Source organism: Mollisia scopiformis (genome assembly GCF_001500285.1).
Source record: "Mollisia scopiformis unplaced genomic scaffold LY89scaffold_23, whole genome shotgun sequence".
Lineage (NCBI taxonomy): Eukaryota > Fungi > Ascomycota > Leotiomycetes > Helotiales > Mollisiaceae > Mollisia > Mollisia scopiformis.
The window spans coordinates 711,420-734,084 of NW_017263603.1; the positions used below are offsets into that span (position 1 = coordinate 711,420).

At 47.1% G+C, this 22,665-nt stretch overlaps 9 protein-coding genes across 9 annotated transcripts; 6 read left to right on the forward strand and 3 right to left on the reverse strand.

Moving 5' to 3' along the window:
• The first annotated feature begins 182 nt into the window (after window positions 1-182).
• Window positions 183-1,190, forward strand: LY89DRAFT_229773 (uncharacterized protein). The gene has a single exon (XM_018206028.1). It carries the CDS (start codon window positions 237-239, stop codon window positions 912-914), a length of 678 nt encoding a protein of 225 aa, XP_018066042.1. The 5' UTR covers window positions 183-236; the 3' UTR covers window positions 915-1,190.
• Window positions 1,191-1,213: 23 nt separating this feature from the next.
• LY89DRAFT_688862 (uncharacterized protein) lies at window positions 1,214-2,355 on the forward strand. The gene has a single exon (XM_018215796.1). It carries the CDS (start codon window positions 1,378-1,380, stop codon window positions 2,224-2,226), a length of 849 nt encoding a protein of 282 aa, XP_018066043.1. The 5' UTR covers window positions 1,214-1,377; the 3' UTR covers window positions 2,227-2,355.
• Window positions 2,356-2,492: 137 nt separating this feature from the next.
• On the forward strand, window positions 2,493-8,545 carry LY89DRAFT_654396 (uncharacterized protein). The gene is made up of 3 exons (XM_018212300.1): window positions 2,493-6,558; window positions 6,611-8,091; window positions 8,148-8,545. The coding sequence occupies exons 1-3, from the start codon at window positions 2,839-2,841 to the stop codon at window positions 8,257-8,259; spliced, it is 5,313 nt and encodes a 1,770-aa protein (XP_018066044.1). The 5' UTR covers window positions 2,493-2,838; the 3' UTR covers window positions 8,260-8,545.
• A 206-nt stretch (window positions 8,546-8,751) lies between these two features.
• LY89DRAFT_560472 (alpha/beta-hydrolase) lies at window positions 8,752-9,522 on the forward strand (the record flags this gene model as incomplete). Its single annotated transcript, XM_018208450.1, has 1 exon — window positions 8,752-9,522. A coding segment is annotated over one exon (771 nt), but the record flags the coding sequence as incomplete, so codon positions are not given.
• Window positions 9,523-9,875: 353 nt separating this feature from the next.
• LY89DRAFT_229914 (uncharacterized protein) lies at window positions 9,876-11,244 on the reverse strand. The gene has a single exon (XM_018206029.1). The coding sequence runs from the start codon at window positions 11,095-11,097 to the stop codon at window positions 10,108-10,110; it is 990 nt and encodes a 329-aa protein (XP_018066046.1). The 5' UTR covers window positions 11,098-11,244; the 3' UTR covers window positions 9,876-10,107.
• Window positions 11,245-12,549: 1,305 nt separating this feature from the next.
• On the forward strand, window positions 12,550-13,988 carry LY89DRAFT_625127 (FAD/NAD(P)-binding domain-containing protein; the record flags this gene model as incomplete). The annotated part of the gene is made up of 3 exons (XM_018211063.1): window positions 12,550-12,884; window positions 12,972-13,618; window positions 13,669-13,988. Coding segments are annotated over 3 exons (1,302 nt in total), but the record flags the coding sequence as incomplete, so codon positions are not given.
• Window positions 13,989-14,173: 185 nt separating this feature from the next.
• Window positions 14,174-15,685, reverse strand: LY89DRAFT_674259 (Arginine biosynthesis bifunctional protein ArgJ 1 beta chain; the record flags this gene model as incomplete). Its single annotated transcript, XM_018213423.1, has 3 exons — window positions 14,174-14,213; window positions 14,261-15,136; window positions 15,186-15,685. The coding sequence occupies 3 exons, from the start codon at window positions 15,683-15,685 to the stop codon at window positions 14,174-14,176; spliced, it is 1,416 nt and encodes a 471-aa protein (XP_018066048.1).
• Window positions 15,686-16,590: 905 nt separating this feature from the next.
• LY89DRAFT_594325 (kinase-like protein) lies at window positions 16,591-21,396 on the forward strand (the record flags this gene model as incomplete). Its single annotated transcript, XM_018209793.1, has 5 exons — window positions 16,591-18,151; window positions 18,312-18,625; window positions 18,739-20,158; window positions 20,210-20,628; window positions 20,677-21,396. 5 exons carry the CDS (start codon window positions 16,591-16,593, stop codon window positions 21,394-21,396), a joined length of 4,434 nt encoding a protein of 1,477 aa, XP_018066049.1.
• A 381-nt stretch (window positions 21,397-21,777) lies between these two features.
• Window positions 21,778-22,597, reverse strand: LY89DRAFT_688866 (NADH-ubiquinone oxidoreductase subunit B17.2). The gene is made up of 7 exons (XM_018215797.1): window positions 22,559-22,597; window positions 22,486-22,506; window positions 22,412-22,418; window positions 22,276-22,356; window positions 22,184-22,226; window positions 21,975-22,133; window positions 21,778-21,922 (listed from the first exon to the last, which is right to left on the reverse strand). The coding sequence occupies exons 2-7, from the start codon at window positions 22,489-22,491 to the stop codon at window positions 21,871-21,873; spliced, it is 348 nt and encodes a 115-aa protein (XP_018066050.1). The 5' UTR covers window positions 22,492-22,506; window positions 22,559-22,597; the 3' UTR covers window positions 21,778-21,870.
• Between the last annotated feature and the right edge of the window lie 68 nt (window positions 22,598-22,665).

Below are 22,665 nucleotides of genomic sequence, written 5' to 3' on the forward strand. Positions count from 1 at the left end.
GTTGCAAAAGCTATGGGACCGAGTTGACCCACGTGACTTTCGCCACTACACTGAGCAATTGACTTGTAAGATTGAGGATGTAATTAAGTACAAGGGTATGGCTACTATTAATTAATAATAAGTTCCATTTTCACAGAGATTCATAAGAAGAATAAAAAATTATGATTTTTGGTAAATAAGGTCTCATTTGTTGAGTTTCGCTTAAGTGGGCCATTCCCGGTGGCCTCAGCTCTTACATGGTACAGCGTGTCGATTGCTTTAGGTATTGTGCCGACAAGCTCTCGGAGATCAAGTCAAAGAAGCTGATCGTTTACACTCCATATCATGCCCGCGCGGCATTCCACCAGATTGCTTATATCTCAAGAACATATGATGCAAATCGATATCTTCAGGCCCTACATTCAGAACTCGGCGGAGAACTGTGGATCAATGATATCTTATCTCGCAAAGACGGTGCTTTGAAAGGAAAATTGCCATTTCCACTGAACTGCTGTGAATTTGACCATACCAGAGTTTGGGACGCAATGGCATCTGCCCGTAACAGGGAACGACGTTTTTTCAAACTCACTTCTGTTTTTGGTTTTAGTTGCACGACCTTGACAGAATCGGATCATGCTTCGAAAGCAGAAGGAATGTCTGATATATCTCCAATGGGGAATCCTTTCATTCTTCATACCATCAATAAGTCTTTGTGTCAGATAAGCGCATGTTATGAAGAGATCGATGTGCGCCTTCGGCAGCCAGATCTCACGCAAACAGAAATGGAAAAGATTGTTGAAGAGTGGGAGCTCAAGTTTGATTCGGAGATGGAAAGACTACCTGATCCAAAGACTATGTCTACGGAGGCAAAACTGTTCTTAGGCGGTGTTGCAGCCTGGCCTGTTCGTTATCACCATACTGATGTAGCGGACTGAAGAAATGACCAAGTACTTTTGGAGACAAATCAAATGAAACAAAAGTATAACATGATCCATGTCTCCCACATGAAATGCTCTGCAGTAGATCATCTATGTTGAGATTGAGGATAGTAAGATGATAGTTTTACATGTACCTAGGTAGGTAGGCAGTCTCAGGTAATATGCGTGCTTGTGACGAACAACTTTGACATACATTCGCCACTTTCTTCGACATGACTCTTCAATCAAGGGTACATTTACTTCTAAATCTCACTTTCTACCCTACTTGTATGTCCAAACATTGCCTTTAATTGGAGATTATGTCTATCACGTGATCCGTAATTATTTAATGGAGCTCGCTCGAAAATCACCAGCCCCGCTACCTCTCATTCGCAGCTCGACCACAACATCGTCACCTCGAAACGAACCCAAAGGCTCGACCGTGTAATCAATTTGCTGCCAATCTCCCACATCTACAATCATGGACCTCCTCTCCTCGATCCGCAAATCCGGGTCTCGAGGTGGGGTCAATTTCAGTTGGGATGAAGTCCAAACCTCCCAGCACCGCGAGAATTACCTCGGGCACTCTCTCATGGCACCTGTCGGACGATGGCAGAAGGGCAAAGACCTGTCATGGTATGCGAAAGGTGACGATACGCCTGGGGAGGATGGAGAAACTGCTGAGCAGAAGAGCGTTAGGGAGAGGAAGGAGGAAATTAGGAGGATTAAGGAGGCGGAAGAAGATGCGCTTGCGAGGGCTTTGGGTCTGCCTGTTGCGGATAGGAACGTCAGTGGGGCGAATGCTATTAGTGTTGGAGAAGTGAATAGGATGGTTAAAGAGGTTGGGGTTGGTGAGGAGGAAGATGGTGGGGGAGAGGGGAGAAGCAAAGGTTTTGGGGACTTCGTAGGCAAGCTGGACGGCAGGGAAGCTATTGATACAGCTATTAATGGGGATGAGAAGGGCGGGTTGGTTAAGAAGGGTCGGGAGAAGGAGAGAGACGGCAAGAGGAAGGATGATGGTAGAGAGAGACGTTCGAGCAGAGAGAGGAGACATAGGCAACACCGACATCGATCGAGAAGTGGGGATCGACGAAGACATAGGTCAAGAAGCGGTGATAGGCATAGTAGGCATGGCAGAGAGGATAGAGATGACAAGGAAGGTCGACGACCTAGACGCAGTCGTAGTCCTGAAAGACGAGAACGCAGATATCGAAGCAGGAGTCCGGATGGTAGGACGAAAGACCGTGAAGACCGAGGAAGATACGTCGAGAGATCTCGACGGAGTCGGTCTCCTGCATCAAGGGAACACAGGGCACGAAGATACTCATAGAGTAACTGGAAAGCTATAGGCTACCCCTATTGTCTTGACTTTAGCGACGGCGTTTGGTGTTATGCATGGCATGCTACCTTCAAAGGCACAAAACATGCAGTCCTATAGATTTATAAACACTTTCACAAGAACCCAAGTTCTCAAACAATCTCCTGACGTGATACTGCCATATCTGCGAAGTAATTTGAGACACTGCGGGTTTCCTGGTTTTCGGTTAGACAGCCCGTATGTTAAGTCCGAGTGTCTCAACGACATCTCCATCTACACGCACTTCCATTGATGCCTCGACGGCCTTATTCTCGCCACTAAGCTTATAGAATGTTCCGGACTAAGGACGGAAAGTTCCCAATGACATCGTCGACCCACGATTCCTTTTCTAAAAATTGTAGCGTTTATTCGGGCACGAATGCTGTGGAGTCCCGCACATAGCCTTCTGTCAGCCTTCCCATCCAGCTGCGACCTCTTTCTTCCTTCTGAAAACAACCCTCTCCTCACATTGATCTGGCTTTGTGCCTTCTATTTCACGTCTCTGGTATGAGATAACACGACTGATTGTTTTCTACAATCGTTCCAAGTGCGCAAACACGCGGGCAAAACGTTGCCACCTCCACCATGGACTTCTCGAAACTGAGGGCGACTGCCCTTCAGAGTGCCAACGACGAGGAAGCAGTCACTGTCAATACTCGAGCCTTGATCGACAAAGTGCTTGCGCGATACTCGGGCGAATGGACAACTCTACGAGAGCTGATTCAAAACGCCGCAGATGCTCAGGCCTCGAGGGTGAAGATCAAATTCGAGTCGATCCCATCATCTACCATTCCTCTCCCAACCACGACGAACGCTTCAGAGATCCTCAAGCATGTACTTCTCAATCATACATTGCAGCGATTGGTGGTTACGAATGATGGACTGCCATTTGGCGACAATGACTGGACCCGGCTGAAGAGAATCGCTGAAGGCAACCCAGATGAGACGAAGATCGGTGCGTTCGGTGTGGGGTTCTACAGTGTTTTTGCAGACTGCGAAGAGCCGTTCGTGAGCTCTGGGGACCAAGCTATGGCCTTCTATTGGAAAGGAAATGCTCTGTTCACCAGAAAGACCAATCTTCCCGCCGAGCAGACGAGTCGAGAAACCAACTTCGTCCTTGACTACCGAAATACAACCACTCCTATGCCGAACCTCCTCTCAATCTCCCAATTCCTTGCCACTAGTTTAACGTTTGTGGCCCTGCAGGCCATTGAGCTATGGGTAGACGACTCGAAGATCATATCACTGCAGAAGAAAGTTTCGCCAGGCGTCGAAGTCCCAATTCCCAGAAGTATAAACACAGCGACTAAGGAAGGAATCATGACCGTCCAGAGCTTGGAACGAGAGAGTGTGCAGATGGATGCTACTTTCATGAATGTTGTTGGTTGGAAGCCTGCTACCTCAGTTACCACACCAAAGATGCCTGGCAGTTTCGACGGTGCATACGGTAGCAGCACGAATGATACTGGGGTTTTACTAAAGTCCTTCTTCTCGAGAATCACGATTGGTTCGGGACACGATAAGACGAAGACAAAGGCTATGAAGGAAGAAAAGGCGCTTCAAGAGATCGTGCTTGAGGATGTTACCGCCACCACGACTGTGAGTGTGTTCCTCAGAGTCACCACCGCAACTGTCAAGACATCTGTAAGCATGCAATTCGCGGAAGAACTTGAACGTGCCACGAAGAAGCCACCTCCTAGGATCACTCGACCAGCTCTTCTCACCGCATCCTATGACGAAGCCGTTGCCTCGACTGAAGAAAACGCAGTTGCAAAAGGTGTTGATATATTTGCCTCCGTCGTCCCAGGCAAACATCCCGGCGGACGCGTATTCATTGGCTTTCCAACGCACCAAACTACGGGCGCTGGTATGCATCTTTCAGCTCCCTCAGTCATTCCTACCGTCGAGCGGGAGTCGATCGATCTTAATGCGAGATGGGTCAGAACATGGAACCAAGAGATGCTTCGTGCTGCTGGTATCATGGCGCGATTGGCCTTCATGAATGAGATGAAAGACCTTTCTGACGATATCAAGCGAGCTGTCGAGCGTGCCGGACGTGGTAGTAAAGTTTCGAAGGTGGAGATCGATCACTTCACCCCACGAGCCTTGCATATCTTGGATACCTTCATTTTCACAGATGCAACACCGAATCCCAATGTTCGGCATTTGATCGAAGAAGCCTTTTGGGTCGCCAATTCGAATCCTGATGTCGAGATTTTCAGTACACGCGGTGTGTTATCCAACAGACACGTGCGTTTAGCAACAGAAGACTTCAGCGGTTTTGTCGAGGGAATTCCCGTCATTCCAAAGGCTTTAGTGAAGAACTCTTTCATTCAGAAGCTTGTTGACTTTGATTTGATCTCCATGATCACCACTGACGACGTGAGAAAAGAGTTGTCAGCCAAAGCTCTAAGCGGCGATCAACTCTCCCAATTTATTAAATGGATCAGCCACAAGGCTGCGAAAAACGAGATCGATGCACGTACAATTCACTCTCTTCTGGACGTGGCTGTTGCAACAACTAGCGATGCTGCTGGCAACGGGAACGTCATTGCTCTTGGTACGATCAACAACTATCTCGAGGTGAAGAAGATTCCGGCTGATGTGCCCATCCCGCCAACCTGCATCCCCTTTGAGTTTTCTCGAGCTTCTCAATTTCATGAAATGCAAGCCTTGGGTTGGCAATCATTGGAAATTGATGATTGGCTCCGACACCTAGTCAAGACGAATAAGAGTCGACCAGCGGAGCAAGACTACACGAAGACGACCGCATTTGCAGCTAATGTTCTTCAAATTCTTTCCAAGGGTTGGAGTGGATTGAAGCAAGAATCTAGGGACGATGTCGTTCTTGTTCTTCAGAAAGAGGCAATTGTCCCGAGCAAGCTGGGCATCAAGAAGCCTGGAGAATCATATCTCGGTAACGTGAAGCTGTTTGATGATCTCCCAAATGTCATTACCATCACCGGTGTGAAGAATCCTTTCTTAGTTGAACTCGGTGTCCGAAAGACTGTGGAACTCGACACTGTCTTCAATCGCTTGCTTGCTACTCCAGCCGAGGGTAGTGCAGATAAAGACGCAAACGGCAATCGCTTCATGGATCTTCTCAAATACCTTGCCTCGGTCCATGATGACATCCCAGCTGAAGACATGAAGAAGCTAAGAAATGCTAAATTCTGCCCTGCGGAAGCTGGTCCCAAGGGTATGGAATCAACCAAGGGTACTGCGAGAAAGTACAGTGTCAAAGAGTTGTTTGAGCCAAAGGATGATTTACGGCAACTTGGGCTTCCTATTCTCCGCTGGCCTGGACCTCCTGGTAGCTATCGTGTCAAATCCGCTACCGGAGAATTTCTGTATGCACTCGGCCTGCGACCATTCCCCTCGGTGCCAGAACTCATTGAGATGATGGCGAGCGAGGCTCCAACCCCGGGCCCGCACAGAGCCATGGACTATTTCATCGCCAATCACCACAATAACGCGTATTACCAATTTCGTATTGGTACTACAGACAAGAAGTTCTTGCCCTTGGAGAAGGCCTCTGGCTCCACTGTGCAGGTCGTTTCACCCACAGAATGCTTTACGAATCCAAACTGTGAAGTTTTTGGCTTCAACATTCTTCGACAAGACCTTCATATCCACGCTAACAAGTTCGACGTCACGGCTAATCCAAACATTCTTGAATGTGTCAATAGACTCCTCGCTAGTCCGCCCACCGACCAGACTCAAGCCACGAAAGTCTTCGAATACTTATCAAGTCGTCTCAACGAGCTGGGTCAGAGCAGTGTTGCCAAGATTGGAGACTCTCGTATCGTCCCTGTTGGCTCGAATAAGTTTGGCCGCAGAGAGCCTTTTTCCGACAAGATGCTCACTCCTCGACAATGTTACATCGGTACTTCATCAACTTACGGCGAAATATTTGAATTTGTCGACTTTGGTAGTAATGCTAATGCCTTCTTATTCAAGTGCGGCTCTAAAACTGAACCTACGATCATTGAGCTCGCAACTCTCGCTTGTAACGAACCAGCACGATTGCTTGGTGTACTGCAGAGTCCTGAAAAATATATGAGTCTTCTGCGAAAGCTGGCGGATGAAAAACACCAGCTCAGGAAAAACAAGGATTTGTGGAAGCAAATGAAGAAAGCCAGATTTCTACTCGGTGAAGCTGAAGTTTCTGCCAATGATACAAATGAGAAGCGATCCTCTCAACCACCTGTTTCCGGTGTTGACCAGAACGGTGTCGATCTTGATGACAATGATGCCGCTCCTGCCAAGCAGTATCTTCTAGCTATACCATCCGAAATTGTTGTTGTAAGTATTTCCTCCATAGCCGTTCTAATCTGATGCTAATAAATATGATCAGATTGATGATTTCGTCAGCTATCGGCTTTTTAAGTCTTCTCTTGTCACGGCAGTTGAGGATGAAAAGCTCGAAGACTTTTACATGGATCTTGGGTCCCCTGCTCTCAGTGTCTTAGTTAAGACTTCACTTAGCCTAGGCCAACGATCTGAGAAGCAGGACTCTGCCGTTCAGATGCAGAATCATGTTCTTGAACGTGCCAAGCTCTTCCTCCATGAGCTGAAGCGTGAGGAGATCAAGCACGACTACCGTTGGCTGGAAAAGAATCTTAAGGTTGAAGTGGTCAGCGCAATTGAACTTCGACGATCTCTTGCTTCCGTTGGTGTATCACACAGAGAGAAGAGAGCTGCCGCTTGTGAATATACCGGATCAAGTCTCTCGTCTCAACATACGCTGTACATCACCGGCGCAAAATCCAGCTTGTATCAGATCAGCACGTCAATCTGCAAATTGATCCTTGAACGCGCAGGTCAAAGCCACATGATCACATTCGAGCAGTTCTTGACACTAAGCTTGATCGACTTGAAGAACCGTGGTTACAATGTGGATCGTATCCTACGCATCAAGGCTGCCGAAAGACGAATTGCCGAGGAGGAGCGTCAAAAGCAGCTTGTTCTTGAGCAGGAGCGAATTCGACACCAGGAGAATTTATGGAATCAACGACAGCAGCAGATGTCTTTAGCACCTGTTGCTAATCCCGAGGACGGTCAACAAATGCCAGGGTCCTTCGGAGCTGACTCGCCAGAAAATTCACCAACCCCGATTCAGCAAGACAAAAGCCGATTTTCTCTTTCAAATTTCGTGAAGCGGGGAGGCATGAGTGGTCTAGGCTCGTTTGGCCAGCACCTTCAAAAGCAGCTAGGCGGTGGTTCATCTGGCTCACCTTCCCAAGAGCATGATGAAGTTGCAGACGTGCGCAAGAGTGTGAAGCCTCAACCCCAAAAGCTGAAGCAAGGAGAAATTGAACGAGTCACTTCACCAGCCGCAGTTTCGCAGAACCTCGCATCTGCCATCGCAGCATCCCGACCACACAATTCCGACCATCTCTTCTCGCAACCAACAACCGCCGTGGTCAAGGAGCAAGAGACATATTGCGACTCAGCTTCTGCGCAAAACGTGGTTTATCTAGCTGACACCGCGAATTCTACCCGTATGTTCATCGACAAGGATCATCCCGCCCATCAGGAATTCCTTCGCCAGAATGTTCAGTCGCTCAATGATTTCGCTGTTCTCCTTCATGAAATATGCGCCATTTACAACCTCAATCCCATTACGATGCACATCTTCTACGATCCCGCGGGTAATACAATTGCCTTCAACTCCAATGGAAGTATCTTTTGCAACTATAGGTATTTCCTCCAGTTGCATAAGGAGAACCTAGCGGATGGGAGAGGAATTGCAGGTGCCTACTGGTGGGTCGTTGTCGCTCACGAACTAGCACATAATTTGGTCTCTTCTCATGACTCTCAGCATGGTTTCTATACGTAAGTCACTCTCTTTCCAATCTTTTAACTAGTTAGCATCTAACAATCACCCATAGTGAAAACATGATTGCACAGTACTTTCCCCGTATGATGGAGCAAGTTCGTCGCTGGAACAATGACTTGACTAAGGTTAAGCAAATAAACCAACGCATCAACCAACGCTTCTGACCTGGTCTTTCCATCTGAGCTAGGCATTGGCGTTTTTGTCGCATTCAGGGCGTTAAGATGGGGCGTTTCTGCATTTGAATGTGTCAATAGAGGTTGCATGAGTGTTTTTCAGCGGCATTAGCATGAGCATCATATTTGCATTTGGGCATTCGAGGTGTTTCATAGCGTGGCGCATGTGTAGACTAGGATAATTTGCGCATGGTTGTTTTATACCCATTCGCAGTTGTAGGATAGGTTGAATACCTAGTAAATAAACTTGTTTTTGATAGAAACAGATTCATGATCGAATGATCCGTCACGTGGGGTACATTTTGCGGATGCCTAATGATCGGGATGTTGTATCCCTTGATGTTCCTAGGATAAGTTTCCGTAACATATCTCATATTCGGGAACGAACTCATCACAAGTAAAAATTTAATATCAAACCAAGAAATCATGGATAGTCTCACTTCGCCAGCTCCAGCGCCAGCTTCAACTACCACTCCCCCGGAAGACAAGGACGAGCCAATCATCGCCCCTATCCCACCACTTCACCATCAAATCATCTACTTCCTCTCAATCTGGTCCTTCAAAACAATCCTTAACACCGGCCTCTTCCTCCGCAAACACCTCACCGCTCCCCCATCATCTCAACTCACACCCCTTGTAAAACCCTACCCCGTCCGCCCCACGCTCAAGAACCGCATCTTCCTCCCTCCTTCCCTGGTCCCAAACGCTAAATACCCAGTCTACTTCTCCATCCACGGCGGTGGCTGGGCCATCGGATCCCCGGAAATAGATGATGGGTTCTGTTCGTCTTTTTGCAGGAAGAATAATATCATTGTTGTTTCTCTCGATTACAGAAAATCGCCCACGTATAAATTTCCGTTCGCCGTGACGGATACCACGGCGCTTGTTCTTGCCGTATTGGCTGATTCTTCGCTACCGATTGATGGGGAGAAAATTTCTATTGGGGGATTTTCTGCTGGGGGTAATCTGGCGTTTGCTGCTTGTCAGGATGAGGAATTAAAGGGGAAGATTAATGGGTTGGTGGGGTTTTATCCAGTGCTGAATTCGGCGGAGAGTAGAGAGACGAAGGAAGATAGAAGACCGAAGGGAGAGGATGTTCCGAGGGATGGGGTCGCGTGGTCGGCGATGTTTGTTGATTGGGGATATGTGCCTCAGGGGCAGGATAGGCGGGATCCCTTGTTGAGTCCGAGGTTTGCGGGGAGAGATGTGTTCCCGGGGAACGTGTATTTGGTGGGTGCGGAGTGGGATATGTTGTGTGGGGAAGCGGAAGATACAGCGGAGAATTTGGTGGTGGATGGGGAGGAGAGGAAGGAGGTTAAGGGCGAGGGGTGGAATGGTTGGGTGCAAGGTGGGGTGAGGTGGGAGAAGTTTTTGAAAAGGAGTCATGCTTTTATGGAAGTCAAGGAATGGGGTACGGAGAAGGAGGAGGAGAGGATGAAGCTGGTGGAGGAGTTGTGTGACAGGGTTGGTACTTGGCTAAGGGACGAGGTCTGGACGCAGTAGTGACTTTGATTGTCATGAATTCCCGACTCACCAGGACATGTAAACTTTGGGAGTGTTTGCAATAAGTGCAATGGAAATCAACTGTTATAACTCGCTGTTCAAATAATTCATTCTACAATATAGATATACCTGCCACTATCCAGAAAAGAATACTTTCTCATGGAGAAATCGCCCCCGAAACTGGTGATTGTGTTGATGCAGGAAGTGCTCCAGCTGCTTGAGCACTTGCCGTAATAGTTTTTACACCTCCAACGGTAGCATTCGCAGGTTGAGACACAACAAGAGGGGTTTTGAGACGATACTCTGTTCCTTCTTCCACGCCATCTAGATTGCTTGTCAGTACATCCACTCTCCCGCTCGTAGAAGAATCTGCTTACTTATCTCCAAATACGCGTACTCAAGAAAGACAGGAACCCATATACCCACGGCGACTATCTGGCCAAAAGTCATTTGCGTAGCTATCAAACTGGTCGACGATGCGAGCACGATGATGACAGATATCAGCTGTGCTATGAGACCGAGATAGCCGAGAACAAGTTGAGCATAGTCCCATGATTTTGATTGACTAGCAACATGAGCCATGGTTCCAGAAATTTGTGGGAGTCTGAGAGTCGCGGAGAATCTTCCACACACGGAGACGATTCTTGCTCCTTGCTTGTAAGATTGTACTTTCGCCACCATTGCCTGGAAGGATGCTTTATAATCCGTCCGAAGTATCGTAAGGTGTTTCGATATTCGTTCCCAGTTGTTGCGTATATGACATATCTTGTACGTAACACGATATAAGAATATCCCAAGGCAGATGACCCAGACTACAAGGCCAACCGTGTCTGTCAGCGTATACCAAGATACCCCCTGAAACTTCGGCCATAGGTTGTAATCCTGGAACTGATTCCTGACAAAACACGGAGCAAACGGTGACACATTGCCACAAGATGAAAGTGGAGCTATTGGATTCTGATAAGTCGTTTGCCAGTTAATCGGACCTCCAGTTAGCGATGGTGAAGTCGACCAATACGTTGCCGTGCCAAGAGTGAAAGTAACCCCAGACAAGAAAAGTAGATACCATGAATTCCGGCCTCCGAGAAAATCGATATGTGCTAGTGTGAGCACGATAGGGGAAAAGCCATTGGCGGCTGTGAGCCTGAGCAATATCTGATCTTGCTCGTGCATGCCATTGAAGTATGGGGGAATCACGATTAGAGCTGCGATCTGAAGAGTGACGGCGAAGAAGCACTGTGCTTTTTGGAACTCGACCAAGGCACTAGTTAATGCCGATAGATGGCCGTCGTAATTATTCTTGGCTTTTCTCAAAGTTGCTTGCATAGTTTCGAGTGCTGTGGTCTTTTCAATTCTTCTCCGAGTTGTGCCATGACGCAAGTAAAAGAAGTAGTGTATATTTATCGCAAAGATTGGTATAGTATATTGAATTAGAAGTGACAACACCACCTGTAGTATATTAATTAGACGGAAAGGAAGACAACTAGCAGGAAACTCACGCCAAGCCCACCAATATCGGGGTTCACATCAACAATGCTGCCACAAACGCTATGCTGAACACAATCGAAGGCACTGACGCGATTTAGACTCGAGGACGAAGCATTCGTCTGGAGTAAAGATTTCAAAGAGCAAGAGTTCTTGGTATCCAATCCAAGACACAACGAAGAAGATTGACAGTAGTCAGATAGACAGGTTGAAATGGTTATCGATGTCTTGTTTGAAAGCTCATCCTGTCCACCCGATATGCCAAGGGTCGCCAGTGAAGCAACTGCGGTCGAGGTAGAATTCTCATCGTCCAAAACGTCCGATAGCACAGGATACCACGAGCAAGTATAGAAATTAGACCAATTATCAAATATACTCGTGACATTGCTGCAAGCATCCACACATGTTATATTCTGGTCCCCAGTCGAGCAACCGAGAGTTGCTGTGAAATTGGGATTATTGATGAGTGCTGGAACATTGTCAATCTGGAGAAGAAATGCAAGATCTGCCTTGGCCTGAGATAATGATATAGGGGTCGAGAAAGGGTCGAAGCCAGAGAAATTCATAAAGTCAAAGTCGTTGGAAATAAAGTTCAACTATTTTTTAGCGTTGACATACTTTCCAGCTTTTGTTATAAGTCTCCAACATTGCAGTGTAGGGCTGTTCCAGAGTGGCAGTGCGACTGCATAGCCGCCAGGGCTTTGCAGTGGCGCCTATTCTAAGTTGGTCTTGAGATGCCCTTGTGAAACATCCCCTAGCCTTCAGCGCCAACACAGCTAACGAATGACAATGTCTCGGGTATTTCTTCGAACAAAACACCAACATCCTTGAATCTAACTTTAGGAGGCATGCCAGGAAACCAGAAGCGATAGAACAATCGCTAGGTACACGGTCATAAACTGAAAAACTTCCATGCAAAGTGTCAAAACCACAGAGGATTAGCAAAGCGCATGCACGTGAACGAGGCTCCAAGTCAATGAAAGGGCGCATGACAAGTGAAGTGTGATCAACCAATCACAGTAGCTGCCAGTGGAGTAAAATGATTCTGTAAGTCGCAGATACTTCACTTGAAAAACCAGAGACTACGACATTGACAATTACATCAAAAAAGACAAGAAAGTTTGAAAGGGACAGAATCAAGGACCCTCACCAAATTTAGCCCTCTGTCAGGTACCGGCCGAGGTGCCTAGCCCCTGACCTACCCCACAACTAGATCGATCTACCCCACAACCTCCGTTCCCGGAGCAGAAAAAAACTCAAAAACTATCTTCATCTTTCATCGTACTCTCCAAGATGCCTTTCATAAGTTCAGAACTATCAATTGCAATTATCGGCGGTGGAATTGGTGGTCTCGTTCTCGCGCTGCAACTTGAAGCAGATGGCTTCAAGAACATTACTATTTTCGAGGCGTCAAGGAAGTTAAAAGCGATTGGATCGGGGATCAACTTGCAGCCATCTGCTGTGCTTGTCCTACGTAACTTGGGATTGTTATCGGAGCTGGAGGCGACTGGGATCAAAACTGCCGAGTTGAGGTATTACAATAAGTTCGGACATTATGTCGTGTCTGAGCCACGGGGGGAGGCGGCAGGGTATTTGATACCTCAGATTTCGATACATCGTGGCATGCTGTAAGTTTGGTTTGGTTACAATGGATGGGTTGCATGACGCCATTTCCTGTCTTGTCATACACTTAGTAGACTGACGGTTGAACATAGCCACGACTTATTACTCAAAGCAGTCACAGACCGATTAGGCGAAGACTGTGTTCGAACTGACCATGTCTTCACATCTTTCACTCAGACTGAGAAGAGCATTACTGCAAACTTCACACGCCGTTCTGACCCCGGCATCCCTCCCAAATTCTCATCGAAGACTGCGGATATCTTGGTTGGAGCGGACGGGATCAATTCCACTGTCCGTCGCCTGTTGTATCCAAATGAAGGACTGCCAAACTTTTCTGGAAGACTTCTCTGGAGAGGCGTTTCCGAGCGAGAACCATTCCTTACTGGGCGCTCAATGGTATGGGCTGGACATGCAGATCAAAAGTTCATCGCTTACCCTGTGGGACGTGAAGCTGAGCTGAACGGAAAGTCTCTGGTCAACTGGATTGCTGAACTCAGAGTACGTGATAAGGACGATCCGGATTTGACACCTCCGCAAGCAGATTGGGGAAAAGTGGTCTCGAAGGATCGATTTGCAGACAAGTTCCAAAGCTGGACTTTTGGATTTCTCAGTATACCCGAGCTGATCGCGGAAACGAAGGAGGTATCTGAATTCCCAATGTGTGATCGGACACCTGTGGACAGATGGAGCTTTGGAAGATTGACCTTGCTCGGAGATGCTGCTCATCCGCTCTATCCCAGTAAGATCTATGTTCTCGAATATTGCACAACTAACTGACAGACATTTTAGTTGGCTCAAATGGTGCCAGCCAAGCAATTCTTGATGCTGTAGCACTTTCTTCTGCACTCCAACTCGATTCCGATGTCCCACTAGCTTTGACCACATATCAGAATATTCGACTGCCGCCCACAGCGAAGATCTGTTTTGCCAATCGTGCCAATGGCCCGGACCACGTTCTACAGTTGGCGCATGAGCGTGCTCCGGATGGCTTCGAGAACATTAATGACGTGATCGGCAGTATGGAGCTGGAAGAGGTCGGTAAGGCCTATAAACTGCTGGCCGGATTTGACTTGGAGAGCGTTAACAGGAAAGCAAGAGAAACAGAAGGGATCTGAAAGAGAAAATAAAAAGTCAAAAAGTCTCAAGTTCTGAAGAGCGAAGCTAAAAAGCATTTGATTTGGTATACTTTTGGTACTGATCTATGATATGAGAACGCCGTGCCAAATGCATCGCTGGAAAGTACGGCAAAAAGCGAGATACTCAAGTCTTGATAAGTCGAATTGCATGGTATCTTTTATGTTCGATAATCTCCATTAATCGTGATATATTCGTGACTGTGGCGATGTTAGTAATGGTTTCTATCTGGGTAGTTCGAAATTACCTGTAGTCGCAAGTCCAGTAAGTCGCTTGCTCCTTTCCGTTTCCAAGGCTCACATGAATTTCAAGATCTTCATGCTCCAGAATTTCCGAAGCTCGGGCCTCGTCAACACTCTCCGGTTCACCATTCACAAGCAGCTTGAGCTCTGGTGAACCGTCACTAGGGATGAACGAGACACTAATCTTTTCAGGAACCACCTCAGCGACTTCGTTCACTGGTAAACCTGGCTCGGAAAGGAGAGCATAACCTGTGGCACATGCGATACGGCCCCAGTTGGCATCTCTCCCATATAAAGCAGTCTTGACTAGAGGCGATCTTGCTATCGTGCTTGCGATCTTCCGAGCTCCAACCTCAGATGGCGAGTCAGTCACACGGATAGTCACAAATTTTGTTGCACCTTCTCCGTCCCGGACTACGAGCTTTGCTAAATCTGTCGCAAATTCAGTCAAAGTCGATTGAAATGCAGCATAGTCTTCAGACGAGCCAGATGTGATCTCCTGTCCACCAGCTGCACCATTAGCTAGAACTGCTACCGTGTCGTTGGTAGAAGTATCTCCGTCGATTGTGATGCTGTTGAAGGACTTGTGGACAGCACTCGTCAAAAGAGATGGTAACAGATTCGAAGCAACTGGAGCATCTGTAGCGATCATCCCAAGTAGTGTCGCCATGTTTGGATGGATCATACCAGCTCCTTTGGTCATTCCAGCTATTCTATATTCGATGGACGGAGAAGAAGGCAACGAGAATGTTCGAGAAATTAATTTAGGGAAGGTATCCGTAGTGCATATAGCTCGAGCAGCCGTGAGCCAGTGCTCGTGTGAAGAGCCCAATCCATCATAGGCCGTAGGAATTTTGAGGAGTATTTTCTGTATTGGAAGTCTTGCAAAATTAGTAAAATGAACCAATTGAAATAAGGGTAAGTCCGTACCTTTGACCAATGACACCGGTGCTCATGACGATCGAGCTGCCTCCTTTTCCATCACTTGATTGGCCAAAACATTTGTCGGCTTCAGCACCCATTTTCTCAGCATCCTCCATGCCACCTTTGCCAGTTACAGCGTTCGCACATCCCGAATTGACAATGACTGAGCGGATCCCCTTGTTGCTTCTTCTCTTGAGCATTTCTCGACTCACAGTTACAGGGGCTGCCTGGAACTTGTTCTTCGTAAACACTGCAGCGGCAGCACATGGTGTCTCTGAGGCCAGGAATGCGAGATCCGGATTGCTCTTGTTCGTAGCCTTCACTCCCACATGAGTTCCTGAAACAAGGAACCCCTTAGGATATGTGCCACCCGTAGGGACGTACTTTTGCTTCGCTGCTGGAATTGCGCCGTCAACGGGTGCTGAGTAGTGGCGGATAGCTGTTTGGGATATGGCGGGTCGTACCACGCGGGCAATGGTCGACGCTGGCAGAGGTCTGAAAGCCATTGAAGGCAACAGTAATATCTGGAAGCTCTGCGGATATTTTCTAAAGGCTAATTGACTCCCAAAATACTTTTTCGAAGCAATCTTCTGCTTTGTGGAATTGGGAAAAAATTCAATGAAATTTTTGGTGTGTTCGTGACTTCGAGTCACCGATCTCGCGCCTTGCTCAAAGCGCACTGCGGGGTGCTCGATATGATTGGTTGGAAGCATTTAAGGTTAGTGGCTTCTCAGCCTTCAGCCTCGTTGGCGGGCGGTGATGGATTATTGAATCTACATTATATCTTTTCACCACCAAAACCCGATCTCCTAGCTCGCCAAAGATATGTCAACCCCAAGCGTGTAAGGGACCGCAGCTTCGGCTGCGTGGATCTACCAGATTTTCTCATCCTCTGAGCCTTCAATTCGTCCAGTCACAGAGAAATCAACATGCCGCCAATCAATCCCTGGGGAAAGAAACAGCAACGCAATCCACTCTCTCTTGGGCCCACAGGCCCCAAAGCGAATCCAGCAAGTCATCTTCAGCCGACTTCTCCTGGTCCTAAATCTCAATATGAAGAAATCCAGGAGGACGAGCTCATTGCTCTAGCCTCGATTTATGGGGATGATTTTAAAAAGATAGAGTCAAGCCATGGAGCTTGGAAGGTACACTACAATCATGTTTGCAACCTCAACACGAATCTGACAAGTTGCTGCAGAAATCGGAACCTTGCTTCGAAATCCGTATCAAGTCCTCGGACGAGGATATAACTATTACACTTGCGGTGACTCTAACTGCCACATACCCCAAGACGCCACCATTGCTGAGCCTCAAGGGTGATTTCAACCTACTAGAAGGCACTCGGTACAAGATACAAAAGATCATTGAAACTAAGCCGAAGGAGTTGATTGCAGAAGAGCAAGCCATGATTATGGAGATTGTGACTGCTTGCCAAGACGTATTGGAAGATGCTGCTCAAGCCAAAGCCGCAGGAAAAGTCCTGCCGAGTCTAGAAGAAGAACGTGCAGCCCATGAAGCTGCTTTGGCAAAAGAGGTGGAAGCCCGAAAGGCTGAGGAGAACAAGAAGAAAGAGCTGGAGCATCTCGAGGAGCAGCGTATACAAGACACTATGATCCAAGATGAGCTCAAGAGACGCAAAGAACGAGTCCAAGAGTCCCGTCGGAAGAACCGACCCCCTCCACAGGTAGTCAGTCAAACTTCGATTGATACGAGCGTCAATGGCCAAGCCCCACACGAGACACTTGCTTTCGAACAACCAATATCTTTGATGGACACCCATAACAATCAAATCATTTTCCAAGTTGTGGCAGGTAAGATCTGCCTCCGAAAGGGCCCCACCTCTAAAAACTTCACTGTGCGTCCAGTAGTAGCTCAGGGTGCTGGTGATATTCCTATTCTTGTCCTGAAGCAGACCAATCTGGACACCGAAGTCAAGGATTCCAATAAGTTCAAGTCTCAATTGCAGCTTCTCGAGTCAGAATTGAAATCTTTGAAGACGATCAGACACCAAAATATCCTCGAAATGCTCGATTATAAGGTTCATAAGACAATCGATGAGGATGGAGAATCAGATACTTCGTGGACTGTAAGCGTCCTGACAGAATTTGCAGAAAAAGGCTCGCTTCAAGAGTTCCTTGACATTGTTGGAAGCCTCGGAGTGGAAAAAGTCCGTTCATGGACCATTGAACTGCTCGAAGCACTTCGTTTCTTGCATGAGAAGGGTATCATCCACGAAGACATACATGCCGGTAATGTCCTCCTAGTCCGTTCTTCTAATGGAGAAGTCAAACCCAAGTTGGCAGACGCTGGCTATCAAAACAAGCTCCATGCCCTCAGTGGACGGAAGCAACCAACAGACACAATATCTGTTGCCAAATCTGCCTACTGGTTGCCTCCTGAAATAGCCAATTCTTCTCAATTGCAATACACCCAAAAGACTGACATCTGGGACTTTGGTATTATGTTCTTACAGATGATGTTTGGCTTGACTGTGGTTCAGAAATATTCTGCCCCGAGCGCCTTGACAGACTCCCTGGCACTGTCAGATTCTTTGAACGAGCTTGTTCTCAAGATGTTCAAAACAGATCCCAAAAAGCGACCCCGTGCTGTTGAATTAGGCCCATCGGAATTTCTTGCTACGGATGCGCCCATATTGGAAGATGACAACGAACATTCGGCGTCCCCCTCGAAATTTGGTTCCGTCTCCTCACTGTTGCCAATCACCCCACGAAGACAGAGACGCGAATCTATGACTGTTACCAGTCCTTTCCCTAGATCTAGGTACATGGAAGATTTTGTTGAAGAAGGTCGCCTGGGCAAAGGTGGATTCGGAGAAGTAGTTAAAGCAAGAAAGAGACTTGATGGACAGATCTATGCTATCAAGAAGATCACTCAAAAATCATCTGCTTCTCTGACAGAGGTACTGAAGGAGGTTCGCTTGTTGTCGCAACTCGCCCATCCGGCTGTTGTTCGTAAGTGATTCAAGTTTCTCTTAGAACGATGTGTCATATTTTGGCGAGAATTTGAGATAGTTTCGGACACATTTTGTATTTGTTTTTGTTTGTTTTTCCTGCCATGTCTACTGGATATCACCACTTATGTGAAGTAGTTCAGCTAACGAGCCGTGAATAGGGTACTACAATACCTGGACCGAAGAAGTTTTTGACGGCTCTGAAAACGACGAAGACAATACAAGTACTGAAGTAGGCACAGTAGAAGATTCTGTCAGTGAATTATCGCCAGGCCACGACTCAGATGTCGATGTTGGAGCCTCTTCAAGAGGCCTTGATTTTATGTCATCTCTTGGCCCACAAATCGAGTTTGGCTATGATTCTGATGAAGAAGTCGATGAGGACGATGAAGAATCAGACGATGAATTGGACGATACGAGCAGTCTTGGCGAACCGGCTCATAATGGAATAACAAGTCCTGTGAAACGAGGTCTAGTACGTGGAAATTCCTTTTCTTGTCACGAACCAAAACATCGACTCAGGTTCCTGTTGTTTCATATCTTCTTCCACTTCTACAACCTTCTGATTATTCATGCTGACCAGCTCAGGTCCAAAAGCGCACTAGATCAAATTCGCGCTACCTGCGACCTTACAAAACTATTTTGTACATCTCTATGGAGTACTGCGAGAAGCAGACACTTCGTGATCTTATTAAGCGAGGTCTATACAAGGATAGCGATGAAATATGGCGCCTCTTCCGGCAAATACTCGAAGGCTTGGCTCATATCCACGGACTGAATGTTGTACACCGAGATCTTAAACCAGAGAATGTTTTCATCGACGCCGCATCGAACGTGAAGATTGGTGACTTTGGATTGGCGACAAGTGGACAATATACCATGGCTGATAAAGCATCATCAGCTGCGGCCCATATCAGTGGAGACATGACACGAAGCATTGGCACCGCGTTCTACGTAGCGCCGGAAGTCAAGTCAACTGTCGCTGGCACCTACACGAGTAAAGTGGACATGTATTCCTTGGGTATCATATTCTTCGAAATGTGCTTTAGACCTCTAATTCCAGGTATGGACAGGGCTATTGTTGGTGAAAGCCTCCGACACAAGAATCCGACTTTCCCAAACGAGTTCAAGGTTTCTGAAAAGCCGATTCAAGCAGACATTATGCTATCTCTTATGAATCATAATGCCAAGAACCGACCATCGAGTTCAGAACTACTGAAAAGTGGAAAGCTACCTGTGCAGATGGAAAGCGAAACTATCCGACAAGCCTTAATTGGTCTCACGGACGCAAAGTCTCCATACTACGACAAAATGATGAAGGCTTTATTCTCACTTCCAAGTAGTCAAGCTAAAGACTATGCATGGGAAATGGGTGCTCAACATCCGACCGCAAACGATCTCTTGCTCCAAAGTATCGTCAAGCAGAAGTTGGTATCAATCTTTCGCCACCACGGAGCCGTAGAGACTCCACGTACAATCTTGTTTCCACGGTCCGATCACTATGGTCCAAATGCTGTCCAACTTCTTGACGAGAGAGGTGCAATATTACAGTTGCCCTATGATCTTACATTACCCTTTGCGAGAGCTATTGCGAAACATGAACCTGCAGTTGAACGATCGTTCGCATTCGGCCGAGTTTTCCGAGATCGAGACTCTGGAGGTCAACCACAAACCTTCGGCGAGGTCGACTTTGATATTGTGTCTACTGACACTTTGGATCTTGCTTTGAAAGAAGCCGAGGTAATAAAGGTTCTGGACGAGATTGTTGGAAACTTTCCAGCTTTGACAACTACACAGATGTGCTTTCATGTCAATCATTCTGACCTTCTAGACCTGGTCTTTGATTTCTGCAGGATTGAGCCAACTATTCGTCAAGCTGTTGCAGACACCCTCAGTAAGCTGAACGTTCAATCTTGGACATGGGCGAAAATTCGAACAGAACTTCGTTCGCCACTGATTGGAGTTTCCGCACCCAGTGTTGACGACCTACAGCGCTTTGACTTTCGTGGTAAGTGTGAATATTGATGCTTCAGAATTATGGGACTGATATTGCTCATAGATACTCCAAATAAGGCATTTACCAAACTCAAGACACTTTTTGAGGGCGGCGATACCTTTCAACGAGCATCCTCAACTATTGCGCATCTTCGAGATGTAATTGAATATACAAAGCGTTTCGGAGTACGAAGCAAGATCTACGTGACACCACTCGGAAGCTTGAATGAGAAGTTCTGCAAAGGTGGCGTCATATTCTCCTGTCTGTTTGACCGAAAGGTAAAGGACGTTTTTGCAGCCGGTGGGCGCTACGACTCTCTAATTCGAGAACACCGCTATAAGTCAGGAACTCACTCTGAACCGAGACATGCTGTAGGATTTAACTTGGCGTGGGAGAAGATGGCACGATTGCCTAAAGCAAGCGCCAAGGGATTTTTGAAGAAGCCAGAGGAGGAAGTGAACGGAATTTGGACCACGAAGCGGGTAAGTTTCCTTCCACCACTCCCTCATAGCTGTATTCTGACTCTGTAGTGTGATGTACTTGTTGCGAGCCACGATGCTACCATTCTCCGGACTTCTGGTGTTGAAATCGTTCAAACTCTTTGGAACAACGAAATCAGCGCAGAGTTGGCACGAGATTCACGGTCACCGGAAGACTTGCTTTCGCAATATCGGAACGATCACCATTCATGGATTGTCATTATCAAGCAAGACTCTGTGTTGAAGGTCAAGAGCATGGATCGTAAAGATGTTGACGATGCAGATATCCCTTCCCACCAGCTACTGGCTTGGCTCAAGAGCGAGATCCGCGATAGAGACCAAAGAAATGGCACTCATCAGCGAGCACGTCTTCAGCGGGGTAGTAGCCAACAAGATACGTCTGCTGCGGAACATGAGCAAGACGTCCGAGTTCTCGTTGCGGGAACCAAGAGCAAGAAATCCAACAGACGCAACATTGTCGAGCAAGCACAAGCTCGAGCTGCTTCTGTAGTTCACGAGTTCCTCGACGGCCCCATTGCTGCGATCGAGACTACAGATCAGGTCATGGAGTTAATCCGCGCAACAAAGCTTTCTGATCCTGAAGGCTGGAGACAAGTTACTCATGCTGTTCCTACAACAGAGCGGAGATATATCGGCGAGATTCATGACTTGATGAATACACTGGCCAATCAAAACAAGGATACCACGAGGAATGCGTTTGTCTATAATTTTCGCACTGGAAAGTGCATTTATTACGACTTGGGTGCATGATTGGTGTATTTGTTGATGTTATTATGGGATCTGGAGTGGGGTGCGAGGTGTTGGAATACCCGGGGAGATGGTAAGGTGGTGCATTAAACAAATAGGTAGAGACATGAAATGAAAATCTCCAATCATGTGCTTTGTCAGTTGTGATTTGTATATAATCTCGTTCTACTTTCCTGGACCTGATGCTGGAACCTCAGCATGATTTAATGGCACAGTGTGGAATGACTTTATCGAAGAATCCAATGTCCTAAATGCCATCAGTAGCCGCACGATAATGAATCTCAATTCGAACATCTCAGCAACATCGGGACATTGCTTGTACTGATGGGTCGTGTAATAGTCCGCTATGTCATATCAAGGCAAAATCACTTTGGAGAGAGATTACTTGTCAAAAGCGCCGAAGCATAGCACGGAATAATCGATTCCATTGAAAGCTCATCTCGTATGTACAATCCCTCTCTAACCCAAACTCATCATCTATGTTCTCGGCTCCGCAGTAGTATTCCAAGCCGTGAGCTTTGGCTTAACACTATGTCCAATATTAGCAGTAATTCCCGCCACGAAGAGTCAGAATTCCTCACGTAGAGTATGTCTTGAAGGCACCACGACTGGCAGTGAAATTCGGTCTGTGGTCTGGCAATTCCCATGGTCGAACTTGAGTCTGGAGAATAGGGTCTTGGGTAGGTGGCTTGTCGACCATGTATGAGATCCAGGCGTGCCATCCGGGCTCGATGTGTGATCTGTAGCATAGCTGTTAGAAGTGGTTCTAGAGGGTGGGTGGGCGTCTTACGGGTCGAGCTCAGCGTCCTTGTAGTCTACCCATCTTGTGCGAACTGGAATTTCATGAGCATCAGTTTGTATTCGGAGGTTCGAGGATCATACGTGGCAGCTCTTCCTCTAGATTCTCGAAGTATTTGTTTCCATAGCGATCCTTTCCAATCAATGTACCGGCCTTGGTATCACCTGCAGAGTCTGTAAGCTGCTGTTTCTCTTCCTAGATTTCAAGATGCAGGTATACCTTGGTACTATAACACGGATCGGCAGATCAGTAGCTGTTCTGTTGTCGGTCGTTGAGGGGCGTGGTGAACATACATGCATCTGATGAGCGGCATCCTATAATTCTCAACGTTAGCAAGCTCATGCAATCAATTAATAGCATACATACCCTAAGGCCAACTCTATACAGGTTGCGCAACGTTCTCAGGATCGTTGACATCTTGTCGGATGTTCAATTGCTTCTGAGGTCTAAGTCAGTCGTCCTTCACGATGTTG

What these genes read in the sequence shown, in the direction of transcription:
- LY89DRAFT_229773 (XM_018206028.1), top strand. Translation starts at nt 237, where the DNA reads ATGGTACAGCGTGTCGATTGCTTTAGGTATTGTGCCGACAAGCTCTCG.
- LY89DRAFT_688862 (XM_018215796.1), top strand. Translation starts at nt 1,378, where the DNA reads ATGGACCTCCTCTCCTCGATCCGCAAATCCGGGTCTCGAGGTGGGGTC.
- LY89DRAFT_688866 (XM_018215797.1), bottom strand. An exon ending in TCTAGAGGAAGAGCTGCCAC is followed by an intron (nt 22,227 to 22,275) that starts GTATGATCCTCG and finishes ATGAAATTCCAG; the next exon opens with TTCGCACAAGATGGGTAGAC. An exon ending in AAGGACGCTGAGCTCGACCC is followed by an intron (nt 22,134 to 22,183) that starts GTAAGACGCCCA and finishes GCTATGCTACAG; the next exon opens with ATCACACATCGAGCCCGGAT.
- LY89DRAFT_654396 (XM_018212300.1), top strand. Translation starts at nt 2,839, where the DNA reads ATGGACTTCTCGAAACTGAGGGCGACTGCCCTTCAGAGTGCCAACGAC. An exon ending in TACCATCCGAAATTGTTGTT is followed by an intron (nt 6,559 to 6,610) that starts GTAAGTATTTCC and finishes AAATATGATCAG; the next exon opens with ATTGATGATTTCGTCAGCTA. An exon ending in TCTCAGCATGGTTTCTATAC is followed by an intron (nt 8,092 to 8,147) that starts GTAAGTCACTCT and finishes AATCACCCATAG; the next exon opens with TGAAAACATGATTGCACAGT.
- LY89DRAFT_229914 (XM_018206029.1), bottom strand. Translation starts at nt 11,097, where the DNA reads ATGCAAGCAACTTTGAGAAAAGCCAAGAATAATTACGACGGCCATCTA.